The 17854-nt window shown below is 37.9% G+C and overlaps 1 protein-coding gene across 1 annotated transcript in view; it reads left to right on the top strand.

The window, feature by feature from the left end:
* The window catches only part of LOC104124155, a 65196-nt gene that overhangs the window by 1789 nt on the left and 45553 nt on the right, over nucleotides 1–17854 (top strand). Inside the window, exons 2-8 of the mRNA XM_035892035.1 lie at nucleotides 5–142; nucleotides 484–553; nucleotides 1463–1593; nucleotides 3315–3403; nucleotides 6129–6228; nucleotides 7509–7552; nucleotides 8679–8756. Coding sequence (XP_035747928.1) covers nucleotides 5–142; nucleotides 484–553; nucleotides 1463–1593; nucleotides 3315–3403; nucleotides 6129–6228; nucleotides 7509–7552; nucleotides 8679–8756 — 650 coding nt within the window. The remainder of the gene's footprint in view (nucleotides 1–4; nucleotides 143–483; nucleotides 554–1462; nucleotides 1594–3314; nucleotides 3404–6128; nucleotides 6229–7508; nucleotides 7553–8678; nucleotides 8757–17854) is intronic.

Raw genomic sequence — 17854 nt, 5'->3', positions numbered from 1 at the left:
CTAGCGCGGTGCTAACGGCGCGTTCTCCCCTGCCCCGCCAGTGCCGCAGCTGCTGTACGGGGGGAAGCTGGATTTCCTCGTCTTCGATTATCTCTCCGAGATCACCATGTCGCTGCTGACGGCCGCCAAAGCCCGGTCTCCCGTAAGTAACGGCCGGGAGCCGCGAGGCGGGCGGGGGCGGCACCTCCCGAGCTCTCCTCCCACCCAAACCACGCTCGGAGTCTGCTTAAAACATGTCAGCTAACGGGGACTCCTTTGCTCTTGTATACGTCCTACTAGCATTCGTTTGTTTATTTTCATATATTCAGTTTCACCTAGTAAGAGCGTTCACGTCCTTTTCTGTAGCATTATCCAAACATTTGGAGAGCTACTTGTGCTTCCCTCTTTTCTCTTTTTCTGCTAACCAAGAAAAGCGATTGACTTAACCATAGGTTAAGGGTTGACTTAAGCATAGCAAATGTTTACAGTTTTTAATTATTTCAGGTTTTAGGTTACACTCCGGATTTTGTCTCTGCTGCCATGGCTCCCTATATAAAAGATATTCACAGGAAAGGTACGCTACTGTTCGTGTGAATTTGTATGTTAAGTTCAGTTGCTTAGGTGGGTATAGTTATTATTCCTGTAAACAGCTGGTTTCCACCTCAGTGTTTTGCTGTCCTCTGGTAATAATGATTTAAACATCAGCAAAATTCCCATGGTAATAGATGTGAAGTGCAGCTCTGATGGTGACATTTAAATTGTGTTAATTTGAAATGCTTGCTATAACTGTAAATGTATACATATATTTTCATGTATGTCTTGCCGTAGCTTCAGTCTGTGAATGGAAGATCGCTTTACACATCTTTGTTAAAATGTGAGATCTAGATGTTTTCAATGCAATCTAAAAGTTTTTCAACATACCCATATAGTTCTAGAATTTCATTAATTTTCTGGTCACTTTTATTCTGTTTACATTAGTATAGCTTCACAGCTTTATGAGCTTGAGAGGAGAAAGGGAAATATTTCCTAAATAATAATAAACTAAATAAAAGTACCTGGTACCTTTGCTAGCACAGTCTGGAATTTATAGAGATAGATGCATATTTCTGCTAAAATGCAGTTGTTTGGGGAGATCATGGATGCTTGAATGACTGGTGTCAAATCTTGTTCCCGTAGGAGTTGTCTTGATACCCTCTGCCTCATCATGGATGTCTTTTTGGGCACTTTCTCTTTCCATGCATGAAGGAAAGATGAGATGTATATCTAACAATTATTTCTCTGTAAACAGTGTTGCATTAGCTGATTCCGATCCTTTCACAGACTAAATAGTGTTTGTATTTTAATGTGATTGTAGTACTTTACTTGACTTAGGTGTCTGGCACCTTGCAAAGATGATATCTTGCTTGTGTTTCAGCACACTTTAAGTTTTTAAAATACAAATGATTGTTGATGCTGCTGAATTTAATTTCTCTTTTTTGTTTAGGTGTTCGTGTCATCAGTAATGCAGGTGGAATTAATCCACTTGCTTGTGCAGCTGCCCTTCAGGAGGTGGCAAAGAAAGCAGATGTTGATTTGAAAATAGCTGTTGTTACTGGAGATGACCTAATGAGTGAGGTATTGTACTTTCTCTTAAGGCTTAGTAGCACTGGGGAGATTATTTTAGTCTTACCTAGCATGAAGGTGGCATTTAATGTCCTGTAGGATATTAGTTTGTGTATCTTTATGCAGTAGCCTTCTATTGTTAAAGGCATCTAAAAATTGTTGCTGCTTTTTTTTTTTAGTGCACGAAAACAATTCTTGGCACATCTTATGTTTGGTGTTAGATGGGTGTGAATTTTCTAAGACTGTGGATCTGCTGTTTATGTTTTTGAAGCAAACTGTGAATCTGATCTAAGGTCTGCTTGCTCTTCAGGAGAAGCTAGAATGTGCTGTTACTTACTGTTTCTGTCTAAACTAAATAATCCTGAGTGTTAAATCTCTTAAATTTAAATGTTCAAATGATCATCCCTTCTAGCTGTTTTTAGTAGTTTACAGGCATTTCCTGTTGTTATTTTACTTAAAAGTAGAGATTTTTCTGTTTAAGTAATTAGTTTATGGCCAGTAAGGTACTGTTAAGTGGGAGGATTGAAGTTTTAGTATTTAAAAAACCTTGAAATCCAGAGATGAGATATATGGCTTTTTTTGACTTAAAAGTATGATGCTTTATGTATGAAGCCTGGTTCCGCAAAAAGTGTTGGCCATACCTGAAAAGATGCTGTGCAAACACTTTATAGGTTGAGGATGGTTAAGAGGGGATAGGTTTGCACTATGATTAAATCTCTGCCTGTAACTTGGAAAATTATTTATCTGTGTAGGCTCTGTTACTCCTTGCATGCTATCAAATGTGGAAGATGGTCAAGTAAGATTCTTTATTTGCAAATTACGTGCAGTGCTTGGACTTCCTTTCCAGAAACTTACGCTCTGTTGAAATTGCTTTAGCATCAGTGGTCCAGAATTTCATTACTGGTATGACAGTGAAATAGTAATTTTTTTGAGCTTGGCATGGATGTTTCTGATCTGAATTGGATTATTTTCTGTACTACTGTCAGTATATAACTTACAGGAACAAAAAAGAGACAGTTCTTACTATCTACAGATGACTTTTACTGTTGATACTGAACATCATAAATTATGCTAGGAAATGTTATTTGTGGTTTGGAGGATTTCAGTCCTTACCATGGAATACCAAATTAATTAAAAGTAGAAGGTGTTTTGTTTTTTGTTTTTTTTGTTTTTTTTTTCCCCATGCTATAGATCCCACATGTAACTATCATTAGACCCTGAGTTCATGCAGTCACTGGCCCCCAGATCCACTGGTTTCCCAAGCTGCCTAATGTGTAGTCAGGATCACCCCCCAAGGTCCCACACCTTTCTGGAAAAACAATGTATTCTAAGTATCAGCTAGAGCTGCAGAATTAGTCTTGTTTTCTGGCCATGCCACCATTGCCGTTATGGCAGACACATTTATCTTTGCATGGTTTGATTTATTCAGTCCTACAGCACTTAAAAGAGTTTAAAAGCCTAGGGGATATACCACTTCATTGTAGTTGATCATCTGTGAATGGACTAGCATTCTTTAATGACTTTTCTGTGTGCTGAAAAACTATGCTTAAAAGTGTGTCTAGGGGCTTTTAGCCATTCAACTGATTTGTATTGTTGCTAATTGCAATGATTATACTTTGCTTAGAGTTGCTGTGAAGTGTATCTGTTGTCTGATATTAATAAAAGGCTTACAGTAGGTACTACAAAATACTCATAGATTTGGTGGGGTTTTTTTTTATTTTGTTTTCTAACAGAAAGAAAACCTAAAAGGAGCTGGTATCACTGATTTGGAGAGTGGCAAACAATTTCCAGAGAGCATTCATAGCATGAATGTGTATCTTGGGTGAGTTATTTTAACAAGTTGGTTTTAGTGTGGAAAAATAATTTCAACACATTGACTACCTGATATTTGTTTTGTTTTGTAAGTAGAACCACGTAGTATGTGAGGTTCACCTTTGCCTTATTCAGGCAACCAGGAAAAAAAAATTTGTAACTTGTAAACGAACTTTTAATTTAGAACCTTGTGAGTTGTGACTCCTTAGCATTAAATCTCCTTTGAATCCTCAGGTTTTAGTTCAAGCCAAAATAGTTCTAGTTTAACTATAACAATTGCAAAAAACCTTTTTCATATGTAGAGTATCCTGTTGCTGCATGGAGCAGTTGTTCTGGGTGTTGTCACTACAAAAGTGCAGCTGCAGAATTAAAGTACTGGGACACACTGAGTGCTGTAGGAGGTTCCATTTGGCTGCGCTGAATTATGGGTCAGGCTTGGTACCATTGGAACTTCGGAAGCTGGCTTTCCAGGATGGATTATTGTTTTGAAAGGTCTCTCTTGCCTCCTTTATGATACTAAAGGCCTCCCATAAATCTCTAAATGCAGGTGTTCTAGCTACCTGTTTGTGAACAGCCACATTATCATTGTCACCATCAACTTCTTCAGGTGAATCAATGTCAGTCACTTCTATCAAAGGGGAAGAAGGACTGAGAAATGGGACAATGGTCAGGTTTTCCCAAAAGTCAGCATATCTTCCAGTTGATGATCCTGGTGATCCTAGTTTTGCTTTTCCATCCTCCGTTTCACATGTATCGTCCCTCCTGTTTGGTGTGTTTCTAAAGTCTGTGCGTACAGTCCCCATTCTTCTACATTAATCTTCATGGAAAAACTGCTGTGCTCTCTCTTCTGGCAGATAGCAGGGTATGGCTGTACCTAGCACAGCATGTATTTTTCTCTGTAAAATAGGAACCTTTTAATAGATGAGTCTTTTAAATTTGTCTTTAGTGTTTTCTGTTGTTGCTGGATTTTCTGTTTGTTAGACTTTTACTTGCAACATCTGCAGATCGTGAGTAACTGTACATGAAATCTAAGAAATAATGTTTTAAGATTTGTAATTGTGAGAAAGTGTTCATTCCAATTCTGGTGATTCATGATTTATTCATAAATTGAAAAAGCCATGCAAATCAAAGCAGAGAGGGCAAAAGCAGGCTACTATGAGGATGAGGCATTTTAAAAATCCATTACCTCTGTCTCTGCTTCATTAACAGATGCTAGAACAGTAGACTCCTGGTTTTCTAATAAGAGCGGTATTTCTTTATGGGCCCCTTAATCTCAGTTGCATAGAAATGTGAAGCTATTACCAGTCTTTTAAATTAGACGTTTCATAAGTTACGTTTTTCTTTGACAGCACCAGCAGTGGATGCTTATTCGTAAAGCAAATGATAAATTTATATATGCCTGTAAAACAAGTCAACACCAGAGCATATTGGGTAAAATCTGTAAGTTCTGTAGGTAGTTCACTTTTAATTCCCTAAATCTGATCATGTTTACAGTTTGATTCTTGATTCAAGTGGGTAAACTCCCATCCGAAAAGTTTGCACTGGGGTATTGATCCTGAAGTGTTTCTTCCATCCCTCCTGATTTGGGCTATTAGTAGTTCTGTGGACTGATTTCATGTGCATTTTTAATGATAAGAGCCAAATGGCTTTATTTACTACTTTGTAAAGGTAGTTACACAGTTTTTCTATCATATGCTGTATGTATGCATGCAGAAAACCTGTTGGTGCTTTTTACCTTTGTCTGTTACTAAACACTGTGCCCAGAGGTGTAAATTGTTTCTGTACGCTGTACTTTTGCTTGTTCTTCTAGCTAGTATCCTTTGGTTCATGTAGCTTTGGGGGGGAAAAAAGTACATACTTAGATTTTATGTTTATATCACTAAGAACATTTCAGTGTCTTCTAACTTACCTCTTGACAAAACCAAGACTAATTCTATGGAAACTGTAGAAAAACACTGCTCTGGGGTTTTTTCAAGGCACATGGTTTTACATGGCTTGTGTTTTCAAGCTGCCTATTTCATGAAGAGTAGAAGGATCCAGCAGATAGCATGGGTTTAGAATCCAGGAGCCACACACTCTGGGAAAAGCTTGCTCACTAAAGTGTATAAACTGGAGCAGTTCACCTGAGTGAATATTTTCAAGCCTGACTAATTTTGACTGGGCCAATTCTTACCTGACCAATCTGGAAAATCTGTTTCTTGAGTTTCTTTAAAAATAATGACTGCACAGTGCTTTTCTTGAAGTTGGTTGATACTGCAAGTTCTAAAAACACTTACGGAAATTGACCTGAAAGGTTTAAAATTGAAGGGCAAAGTCGCTTTCTCTGTGAAGAATGTTGGTCTTTATACATGCATCTACAAATTAAATAAGAGTAATGAATCTCTGAAAAACACTATTTTCTGCTATTGATAATAGGAGTGACCCTCTATGCACTATGTTCAAGACAGTTTCTATGTACGTCAAGACAAGCATTTCAATTATGTCACTTAAGTACCTGAATTTGGTAGGGGAGCTCTCCTGAATTTGATGGGGTGCTCTCCTAATTGCTTTCTAAAATATTCTTGTTGTATATACAAACTGACAGACTGGTTGTTAAAGTTGATTTCATTGATTCCTACAGGATTTTAAAGTGATTTTTATCCTGTGTATGGCAGGGAACTGATCTTTATTTTTTTTTTTTTTTAAATGATGCTTTAGAAGTAAAAGTACTTATTGTTGTGTTTTGCCATCTTTAGCGCAAGACCAATAAGCAGGGCTCTTGACCTTGGAGCCGATATTGTTGTGACGGGTAGATGCGTTGACAGTGGGATTGTATTAGGACCACTCATTCATTCTGTGAGTACAAGTTAATTTCCATATAATGAACATATTTGAACCAATATTCAGCAATCATTGTCAGATGATTTTTGCTCCTTATGAAAATGTAGATACTAAATTAAAAATAATGGGCACCTTATTTTTTTTTTTTCCTTACATGCATGAAAAGCTGCTAGCTTTGACTTCTCCTGAACTTATATCAGGGATGTTTATGTGTATCGTGAAGCTGGAAAGCATTTTTGTGAAGTTAAGGAAGTCTTACCATGTTTCACCAGTATTTCACTATTTTTTTCCCCCCCTCCTCTTTAACATTTGGTGTGTATGTTAAGAAACAACCGTATTTTTTCTTTACCACAAGGTGGCGATAGTAGAGCTCAATTTGGTTTTGGGTGGGGAGGGGGGAGACACATGAGGTGGTCTAAACCACCTATCTTTTTCAATGGGTAAGCAGTTTTTATTTTAAGTAGTTGAGTTTCAGTGCGACATTTCTCAAGTTCCTTGAATTTCAACAAATTATACAAGCAGGATATGTGGTTTTCTGAAGTATTTTGAATAGGTTATACATTTTTGTGAATGACCACACACTGTGAAATATGGAAGCTTTCTTTTGGTGCATATTTTAAAAAAAAAAGTAAAGGTTAGTGTCTAGTTACAAACATCCTTTCTAAAACTTCATGCTCTTCTGACTTCATGCATTTCAAACATTGCCTAATCTAGAATTAAACTTTCCCATTTATAATTGTTGTTATGACTTGTTACTTTATTCCTAGCTGTTTACATTCTCAAAATAGCTGTCACTGTATTATCTACTCCAGAGAGGCCTCATCTAATTTACTGAAAGGTTTTAGGGAGATTTCTGTTAAGTTCTAAATAAGAAACAATGAATATATTGCTTGCACTGTGTTGAACTTGGGAAAAATAATTTCTAGTTAAACAGAAAACATACTTCCAGGTTTTAAGATAACTAATAACTTTCAAAAGTTGAAAAAACATAGTGGTTTGTTTACGTGACACAAAGCAGGTGCTAGACTTTGAAACCTCTGGGTTGTGCAAATTTTGAATAATACGAATATTGCACTAAGAGGAAAACTGAAATACATCGGAGCTCTTTTACTAATTTACTGTACAGTAACTCAAATCCGTGTATAACACCTGCCAATTATTGTTCTTTAGATTTCTGCAGTTAAGTAAAAGTATATCCAATGCATCGTTACTCTAAGCAATGAACATACTATGTGCAGTTTTCTGTACTTCTATCAAACTTTTATATATGTAACATATTTGTATTTTTCTTCTAGTTTGGCTGGAATAGGGATGAATTTGACTTGCTAGCTGCGGGAAGGTAAATGATATAAGAAGAAATGGGTAAATTTATGTTTCATACCATATAATGTCAGGATAACAGAACTTTATAAGCACTTAGTGATATTGGATATTATTATTGAATTCATTTATTTGAATGTTTTTGTTAGGCTTTGGGTTCTTTTTTAAGGCTCACTTAATACTTTTCATTTAGAATTGAAATAGAACCAGCTTAACAAAATTGAGGAAAGGAGTGAATGATTTTATGTAACATCTTAACTTTCTTTTCTTGTCCATTTTGCATCAGGAGATGAAATCTTACAGTACAGACCAGTGATTCCCAGCTTTTTCTGTCTAGCCTCACTGTTGATAGTTGAGATGGTAACAGGTCTTATCCTCAAAGATGCACAGAAGGAGTTTCAGTCAGAGGTCAGCATCCTTGTATGGTTTTGCAGAAGTTCAGTCCCATTTGCAACCCCTGGCTGTAAGTCCTAAGGTTAGGAATCTGATGCAGGAAGCATAGGGTAAAATGGTGTTGCCTAACTTAACTTTCTGCATCATCTGACTGCACTGAAGTCCATAAAAATGAGTGACTACTTGGGTAACCTGAGTATATCCAGTAGTAGTATGCTTGGACCTCCTGTTGCTTGACAATAAATGCAGAGAAAAACTCCAGTACCCCCGAATTGGGGACGATGAAGAGATGAGGATTTTCTATCTCAATGCAAGATTTGAAAATCATAATACATTCTGTCCTTCACATTGGAAGTGAGATCTGACAACTCTTGATTTAAAAAATGGGCTTTCCATATTTAGTTACACACAGTGCAGATTGCTAAGATACTGAATTTAGATCAAGATTTCTTGAAATGGCTGATGAAACTTGGGGGTTTTGTGTCTGATAATCTTCTAGGTATTCATTTTTTTTCCAGGAAATTAATTTGATTCTTATTTAGAAGTTACTCTTTGAACTCTTCTTATATTCATCTTTCAGAATCCCTTGTTATGTTTCATGAGTAATTTATAAATGTATCAGATGCTTATGGAGGAAAAAAATAGCATGTTCTGTTATTTAGCTTTATTTCCCCTGTACTATTGTATTTTAAAGCTGGATTTCTGAAGCTCAATTTTACAGAATATTTAGTTATTTGATTGCTGTTTCCCAGCCTTGCAGGTCATCTCATTGAATGTGGTGCTCAATGTACAGGTGGAATATTCACTGACTGGCATGCAGTACCAGACTGGTAGGTAACCGTGACATCAGCATGTATGCTTGTAGTGGACTAAAGATGAGGTTTCCTACTGTACCTGTGTTGTGAAAAACTGCCTCTGCATTCGTTATTCTTTTGGGGGAGGCAATATGGGCCTCTTGATATTTTTCTGCCTTAATGTTACTCTTCTACAAGGTTTATTCTCCTAATTGCAGTTTTCCTTTCTGGTCAACTGGGGGCTTTCTTTGTTAACTTAAGAAGTTGATTTGAAAAAAAAAATTTAGCTCTTTGATATTTTTTTTTTTTCCCCTTTTAGATTATTTTTTCTGTTTCCTTTTTATCATCTGCTTTTTGGAAAGATTTGTTATTGGCTTTCATGTATGATTGCAGTGGAAAAGAAAATATGCATATTTTGGGTCCTGTTTTATCAGTCTTCAGTTAGATCAGAGTTGCCTCTTTCCAGTCACAAATTTTACATAACTTGCTTTCATAGGGATGAATGTGTGCCACAGTCCTCTCCTGCTGTATGACCTGATCCCCACAAATGTGTTGAGCTGTCCTTTCAAAAAGTTGCTGCGTGTATCTTCTGTTCAGACTTACTGAGTTAGACTTCCGTGTAGGTAGGTCCTTCTGCTTGCTGAAAAGTACCACAAGGAGGGGCTAACACAGCCTGCTTTTGACCGACTTGTTTTTAAAAGTAGTCAGGGAACACGTTTTGCACAGGATTAGTGATTCTGGCTGCAGTTTATTCATACTTCCCTTGGGATGAGAGGGAGGAATCTTGTCCCGTGCTGTGTCATGAGAAAGGCAGTGCTTCCTTTACGTGATGGAGGAGAGAGCTGAAGAGCAGTGGGAGAGATGCAGGAGAGAAGGGTGGCTTTCGTTGGGTGTGTTCCAGCTCCCAAGCTGACCCTGGGAAGGCCACTGGCAGCAGCCTGTAGTCCAGGTGGGTGAACCAGCAGGATGCTGTGCTCTGCAAACTGAAGAGCTGCCCTCCTGAGTTAGTTCCTTAAGGGCTGCCAAGCTTTTTTCTCCTACTTGTAGTGACTGTTTCTGGCTCGGAGTGTGATCCTGAAAGGAGTATTCTGCTTTTTGGAGTTCCTGAAAACTGCTGGTTTACAGGTGAAGGCAAATACGGCATTGAAAGAAACAGGGTCAGGCATTTATTTTTACCTGTTAGGCAGCGACTAGCCCTGAACAAACTGCATTCACTCTTCGCTGTTGTGTTCAATGGGAAATCAAATGAGAGGGTTTATAGTAACAAGACACTCTGTTCAGTTTGGAAATTTGTAATTGCTAATCTTATTCCTATTCTGATGTATGTCCTGATTATTTTATTATGCTGTATCATGAAACTTCTTAAAAATCTCCTGTAACTGTGACTCCAAAAGACCTCACTCTAAAAACAGATGAAGGAAAACCCCCAGAATACTACTTTCCTTGTTAAAATACTTGGTAGTTCTTTATTTTTAAGGATTTTTCTGTGAGAAATGGCAGTCTGGTTTAAAAAAAAAAAAAAGGAAGTTTGAGTATATTAAGCTATGAGATACTAGAGTGAGAGTAACTAATTTTACAGACAAGCATATGTACATTTATGTGCATAGCTAATACTTGCATGTGTATATAAAAATCATATAACTGTGTCTAAAATCATAGTAGTCTTGTGGCTTAGGGGTGACTGGTGCTGACTTGAATCACTGCTAAAGAATATAGAAGGTTAGCACCCAGTACTGCTCTGTTACCTTGTCCCTATTGATCTGCACACATACTTCTGAACCATGCATGATTGTGTCTGTGCTAATATAACAGTAGTTTATTTAGTAAGGAATTAATCACAGTGCCTTAAAACTGGTGGTTTTGTTTGCAAACTGAAATAGTTTGGGGCATTTAGTTGATGAAATTCTTGAAATAAAAGCATGTTACATTTCAGCCTGTATGATAAACTCCTAAAACTAGTTAAAATAAAACCAAAATAATGTGTGAACTTTAATAATATATTTGGAGAAGCAGAGTAGAAGGCTGACCAAAGGGGACTTGTGGTCCAGTACATCCATTTAGGATATGGGGGGAAGGAGGGAGGGGAGGAGTTTTGTTAGACAGCTTTGCTGCTTCCCCCTGATAAATAGTTGTTTACTATACTTAGGCCCAAATGCACAAAGGGGAAATACTATGAAAGTTTTTGGGCTGCAGAAAAACACATTTTGCATTTGATACGTTAATACTAACCTGTTGTCTCCCTAAGTTAAAGAAGCGTAATGGAGTGGGATTTTTGTTAGACAATTTGAATCTGTCTTCAATGCATGCAGATAATGCATTGCATAATAATGCACAATAATAATATGATAATTCATAGTTTTAATAATGACCAAAACTTGCAATACCTCCTGCCACCAACTATACTTACTTTGCCAGTAGGTCAACAGAGCTCTGGCAGAGTTTGCAGAAGTTACTTGACTGTAGTCTGTTAACGATTCCTCCCTCATTTAGGAAAAGCTACGTTTTTAGCAGTCTTCTGAAAGTAAGCATGTGTAATTTAGATCTCAATAAATCATGGTGTCTGTGACACATAAGGTTAAATCCAAACCAGCCCAACGAAGTCAGTAAATGTGGGGGGAAGAAGCCAAGTAAAATCTCTGTGTTTGTCATTAAAGTGCCTTTCACATATAAATTTCTCACTGCCGTGAGTGTGTTCATGCAGCCAAGACCACTTACGTTCAGCTCTGCAAACATTTACTGGACCTTTACTCTAGAGCTTAAGAAAACCCTTCATAGCATTTATGTTGTTCTCTGGTGACTAAACACTAGAGGGCAATCTCTCACTTTTCCTCACGTCTTACTGCAGAGGATAGATTTGGTTATGATTAGACTCGGGTCTTTTTTTTGACTGTCTCTGGGTTTTTTTTCCTCCCCGAGAACAGTAGTCCACATTGCTCCTCTGGCTGCCGAAAAAGGTGTAAGTGTACTGCGAAGAAGCACTTATGGGTATGAGTTTTTCTAACTTGTGAACATAAAGGAAGACTATAAAATTTTAGGTTTATAAGCCTTATCTGTCTATGGCTTATGCATAAGCAAAAATATTAAGTATGTAAGCAAGAGCACTTAAAATTAAACTAAGTAAAGCCAGGCAAGTCAGAGCTCACATTCCATGCATATGTTATCATGTCTCTGAGTATTGAGGCACTGGTTTGGACCCACTTCATTCATCCAACATAGTTTTTTAATTTTTTAATTTTCTTGAAATGTTTGATGCAGACCACTTCTGGGAACTCAATTCCACTGCAAAAAGGTGCTTTAAGTCTCAAGAATGTTCATGTGGGTATATTGTGGCCATTGAATGGTTAGCTATTGAAACCTAAGCTATTCTTTCTTTTTCTTTGTTGTATCAGTAAAGTAAGTTTAATGTAAAACAAGTAAAATGCATGTTTCAACTCATGGCTCTCCAAGTTCCTTTAGTTGATAGAAGCCAGACTTAGTTGATTTCTGCCTGCTGACCTAAGGCACTGGGATTTCTTTTAATTGTGCTGGGTGTATCTCCTTAATGCATTTTACTTAAAGGCAGGAGTCCTGGAGCTGTAAAACTTTGTCCAATTTTCATGAAAACAGGCAGATAGGTAGAGAGGATAGAAGCTATTTACTTTTCCAGTGAGAAGAAGGCTGCTTGACTCGCCTCTTGTATGGATTCTCTGATGTTTAGCAGAGAAAATGTAAGAAACTATTCATTCACGGTTTATAGAAGACTAATGTGCGTTCTTAAATGACTGATTTTAAGTGAATGTTACCAAAAAAGGCACTTATTCCTCTTCTGTTATTTGTGTAGTGATACATGTCAGTGGATGGTCAGAAGAAGTGATAATACATCACTGCTCCCTCTTTAATGTCTAATGCACAGCACTCAATAGGGAATTCATGCAATGTATCAAAATGAACCATGATGCCAGAACTATATTGATAACGCACAGCTCTGTATTTCATTTCACTTAACTCCAGACATTGCTGTCTCTTACTATTATTTAGTGCCAGTGGGTGATTAGTACATTGTTTTGTTTTGTTTTGAAATGCAGGAGAGAATAAACTAATGCTGATCAGTAGAGTAATCATTTTGAGGAGATGATAAACACTGACATTTTGCCCTAAGCCAAGAGTGTGCAATGGTTGAGACTGCATAATCCTCTGGCCTGGGATGACCAAAAGGGTAAGTCAATAGTTGTAGTCTGTGAAGGGCTGGATCCAGATTGCTTAATTTGGGACTTGAACAGAATCCAGCATGTGAGTCCCAGTCGGCAGTGCGGAATGCCCTTTCCTCTGTAGCAGCATCTATTCCAGGCAGCTGAAAACACTAGGCAGCCTGTCTGATTGGCCTGAAACTGTCTAGCCATTAAGAGTTTACATACAATGCATCCTCTGAAATGCCCTAGTCAAAGGAGAGAAGTGATGCAATCAGTAAAATTTTGTCTAAATCAGAATTGCAGCAGAAGTTAGGAAATGTGTTGTACCTGCATGTAAAGAGGTGCGTATACCTTACTCATAAGTTTGTGCTGATCTTGCCTGACACATGCTAGCGGTTTTGAATTGGTTGTAAAAACACTGCTAGAAGTGGTATCAGTTTCTACTTTTTCCCTAATAGCGTTGCGGTTAAAAAACATGCCCAGGGAGCCGAGAAGCTTGGCTTAGAGCTCTCCTCAGCATGACATTCATTGAGTCACATCCCAGGAAACTGCATTAGCTGTAAAGCTAAAAGTTCATACCACAGCCTTCTTCAACCCTGGTTCACTTCCATGTCACAGGCATTGCTGTGGCTTTTTTGGTTTTTGTTTTCTTTCTTGCAGCATTTTCCCCTGCAAGTAAAAGTGCTACACTAACTGCCCCATCTTTTGTTGCCAGTAGTCTCAGTTTACCAGTAGTGGCCAGAATGAGATAATTTAGGGATTTGGCACCTTATGAGGGAATAAATACCTGTTTTCTCAGACAATGTCTTCATCTCTGAGCCAAACAAGATCCAGTACTATTCGTGGATTTTACTTTTTTTGTAATGCAAATGGTGTAAGATACGCGGCAAAACAAGAAGGAAAGCTGGTTTTGTGGCTGTGCAGAGGTTGAATTGTCCCAGAGTAGACAGAGAGATGTCTGCTTAGACAGTTCATGTTATCACCTGTGACGCGCCCTTAAATTGTAACATATTCTGAGAGCTAAAACTGAAGAAAAATCAGCATTTCTCATGGAAAAAATGAATCCAAGAGTAAGTTGGCAGTCAGAGAGTGAAAGGAGACTCAATTTCAGAGCCCAGATTCCTGTTAGAGTAGGACAGCAGCTGTAGGTGGTTGATGAGAAGGTGGCTTCAGCAGCAAAACCAGTTTGGGAACTTTGTCATCCCTGTGCTGTAGTCAGTGAGGATCTGCTGTAACTGTTAACTCCTCACATAGCCCCAACTTGGAGGGGATTTCTGAAGTTTAATCTTAACTTGGGTTTATTCAGTGCTCTGGTTTGCTAATGCATGTAATTTATTTAATTGTTAAATAGCAAACTTAACAACCTGAAACGTATTTTGGAGAAAAAAATGGTAGTTGTCATCTCCTTTCACAAACGGATGTGTATTACTTCTGTATTCTAATTCTGTGTTAAAAGAACTGCTCAAAATGTTTTAAAATTAGTACTTTCGTATTTATCTCTAGTATTGTATTTTATTACACAATTGTATAATTTAATTAGAATTCATTTTAGTAGTTTTCTTTCGGAATTGTTTACATTGCTTGATATTGCCCCATCCTGCTAGGGGATTTTATCACTAAACTGATGCGATTCTTTTATTATTGAAGTGTGCCACTTTAGATGCCATGACTGTAGTTGCTGCTGAGTTTCAAGTTCATAGTTCTGTGGTTTAACTCCCCTGTTACACTTTAGAAAATTACAACTTGGCTGTGCGTCATGGCCAGCGTAAAGTTGGCGTGTTACGGAGCTAATGTTGTATGGTCTGTAGTCATTCAGCAAAACCTACTTGTGAATTGGGCAGAAAGTTACTTCTTTCAGTGGAAGTGCTGATCAAGGTGATGGTGTGATCGTAGTACCTGTGGTATGTGCTAGAATGCCCCATCCAGGTAGCTATTGCTGCTAGTGAGCTCGAACTCCAGGTTTAGGTAGCTGTCACTTGACTGAATCGTGCCATAGGGGTGACTTAGCCCAGTTTGTTTCCAAGCTGAAAATTAATTTTAAGTAATGTCTCTTAGCAATATACAAAATACATTTTTCTCTTAACCTGTGTTAACGTATGCATGCTTATTATTGGCATCTACTATGAGTTAGTATAGGATGTATATATTTTCCCAGTCATCCAGTTACAATTCAGATAGAATCCAGGGGATTCTTGTGCAATTCCTTGCATCACTCTGTTTTGAATTGTTAAAAAGTGAGGGAAGCTTTCAGAGCTGGCATGACCTGGGAGAACACGCATCTTCTGCACTGTAACTGAGCGTTCACTGAAAGTTCATTGGATGGTGTTGGACCTTGAGGAGGAAACATCCCTCATGCTTATTTCGGACAAAGGCAAAAAGTCTTCCTTGATACCTTCACTCACTGTTGAAACAGAGAAACAATGAAAGAGATGACCAAAGAGTAAGCCACTGCTTGTAGTGTTCTTTTCATTGACCTTCTGGCTCATGGGATTCAGAATGGTTTAAATATAGCTAAAAATTCTTACTACGCTAGGACATGCTAGTGTCCTTGTGTCAGCATGCCTTTCCTAGGAAGACTTTTGGTTTTCCCCATGGTTTTTTTTTTGGGGTGGGAGGGACACAACATGGGACGGACCTAGGGGTGCTTGGTTGGTTTTGGTTTTTGTTTGGAGTTTTTGTGTGTGTTAAGATGTCTTCCCTCCTTCATACAATTTTCTTACAAGCTTTGTGTCAACACTTTGCTGCAAGTGGTAAGAGCTGAGTGTCTTTTTTTATATATGTCTCAACCTTAGAGATTATTTAGAAGCTGTTCCAGAAAGCACATTTGTACCTACGTGGTCTCCTTCCAGCTACTGTGGCAGCATAAAAAATTCCACCATAAATATCCTATGACTTTGGCCCTAAGATCCAGAAAAATCAGAGCCTGTTCTTCCTTTTGCATACTAAAGGACCTGAATAATAGCGTTGTTTATACTGATACTATTTATCTGTTGTCTTCCATGATTGGTCTGCTTTTAATTATTTAAGTTTGCCAGACTTTAACCCTTTTGGGAGTAAAATTTCTCTCTCTGCTTCCCTATATTGTTGTTGGTTTTTATTTTTTGACGGTTTGGGTCTTTTGAGAGTGGAGCAGGGGTAAACTGAAGTTTAACCGATGTTAGTAGACTCAGTGGTTCAGAGCAGAAAGTTGAGTGTCTACAGTTTACCTCCTCTTCCTTGTGTGCTGATGACTTAGATCAAAGTGGGCTGCAGCAAGGATACCAGTTGTCACTGCAGTGGGATAGACTGCACTGGGTAATCTGTCTTGATGGAAGTGATTGCACTTTTGGGGAAGTGATTGCACTTTTGGGGAAGTGATTCAAATAAGCTTTGTTGAGCCTGCTAGCAAGGCACCTGGTGCTGTTGCCTTAAGACAAAAATGAGTACATGCTTGGGTCAAAGCACATAAGCATGGCACTGAAGAGGGTAAAAGCTCCTTAATTCCAGCCTTGTTCAGTTGCTGATACTGCCATGTAACACTGGGCAAATCATGATGCTTCCTGTATGTGTCTCTTACCCATAAAATTGGGGTGATTACATATGTTAGTCTGTTGCCCTACATTAATGTTCAAGCCTAAGAATTGAGAGGTTTTTTTGGGTGTCTTTTTTTTTATATTGTACACTTTAAAATGTTCAGTATTACATACTTCTTGCCACCATCTTTTCTCCCTTCTCTTCCCCTCAAAAAAAAAAAAATCTAGAATAACTTGTATAAAAAATTGTTGATGCCATTAAATTCTTTGTATTCACCAGGGTGGGGTTTTTTTGTTTCCCTTTATCTGTTTAGTGGTTTAAATAGTTTCAAAGACCAGTCTAATAAAGTATAGTCCTTACTGATTTGACATGGGCTTTTCCAGGTGTCCCTCAGCTACCATACTTTCCAGGTTTTGTACACTATCAGTATTAAAGTTGCTGATCTCTGGTAACAGAGCTTGTCTCTTAATCCTTTTTTTAAATAATGGGGTTATGTTTGAAGCTTCCCAATGATAAGGAATCTGTTCAAACTCCCATGAACTTTTACAAATGTCACTTAAGAGTTCACTGGTTTCTTTGCTTACTTCCTTCAAAACTTTGTGGATTTATGTTATACAAACTATGTGCATCTAACCTTTGCTGATAACCAATTTGGTTGTATGTTCAGCACATTGTTCCCACTAGCACCCAACAATAATTAATTTGGGGGATGGCCTGATTTTAAGTATGTGCAAAGGACCTCAAGGTCATTGACTTTAATTAGAATGGTGATGTTCACCACCTTTCATTATTAGGACCTTTTAAGAACAGTTTTACAATGGGTTGTATCTCCTTAACTCCTCTTCTTGCATTCTTTTACTTGCACAAATTTCCAAATTCCTGTGAGAAGGGAGTAAGTCAGGTAGCTTTTTAGAAGAATATTAAGGCTCTATTTTCACTTTCAGGTACTTTTAATTTTTTTTTTTTCATTACTTTTGCTTGAATTCTCTGTAAGTAAAATAAAAGCCTTTTAGCTGGGAAAGCAGATATCTAGATCATATCCACATAACCCTGAAAATTCTGCCCTGCTCCTGTAATGACCTGCATGTGCCTCTCGCTAGGAGTTATTTGATCACTTTCTGTGTATTACTCTTGTGAGAATGTGAGGAGGAGGGATATTGTCGTTCCCTAACATGCCTATAATTTTCTCTTTTACTGCTTTTTCTTTTTGCTATGCCTTATAATTTTCTGTTCAGTCTGTCTTTTATTATTGTTCTGGGCTTTATCTCTCTCTTGTATCTTTCTGTTTTCTGGTTGTAACTTTTCTGTGTATAACTTCTTACTAACACGTGAAATTGTCCTTAATAGGTGTGATTATTCCTGTTTCCCACTTCCCTTCATCTCTCAGGCTTGCAGCACAGTCTGTTTTTCCTGCTTTGTTTGACTTTTTACAAATCCAGAGTGCAGGATGTA

Source organism: Egretta garzetta, unplaced genomic scaffold (assembly GCF_000687185.1).
Source record: "Egretta garzetta isolate BGI_Z169 unplaced genomic scaffold, ASM68718v1 scaffold114, whole genome shotgun sequence".
NCBI lineage: Eukaryota > Metazoa > Chordata > Aves > Pelecaniformes > Ardeidae > Egretta > Egretta garzetta.
This window is presented reverse-complemented; position numbering and strand designations above follow the sequence as displayed.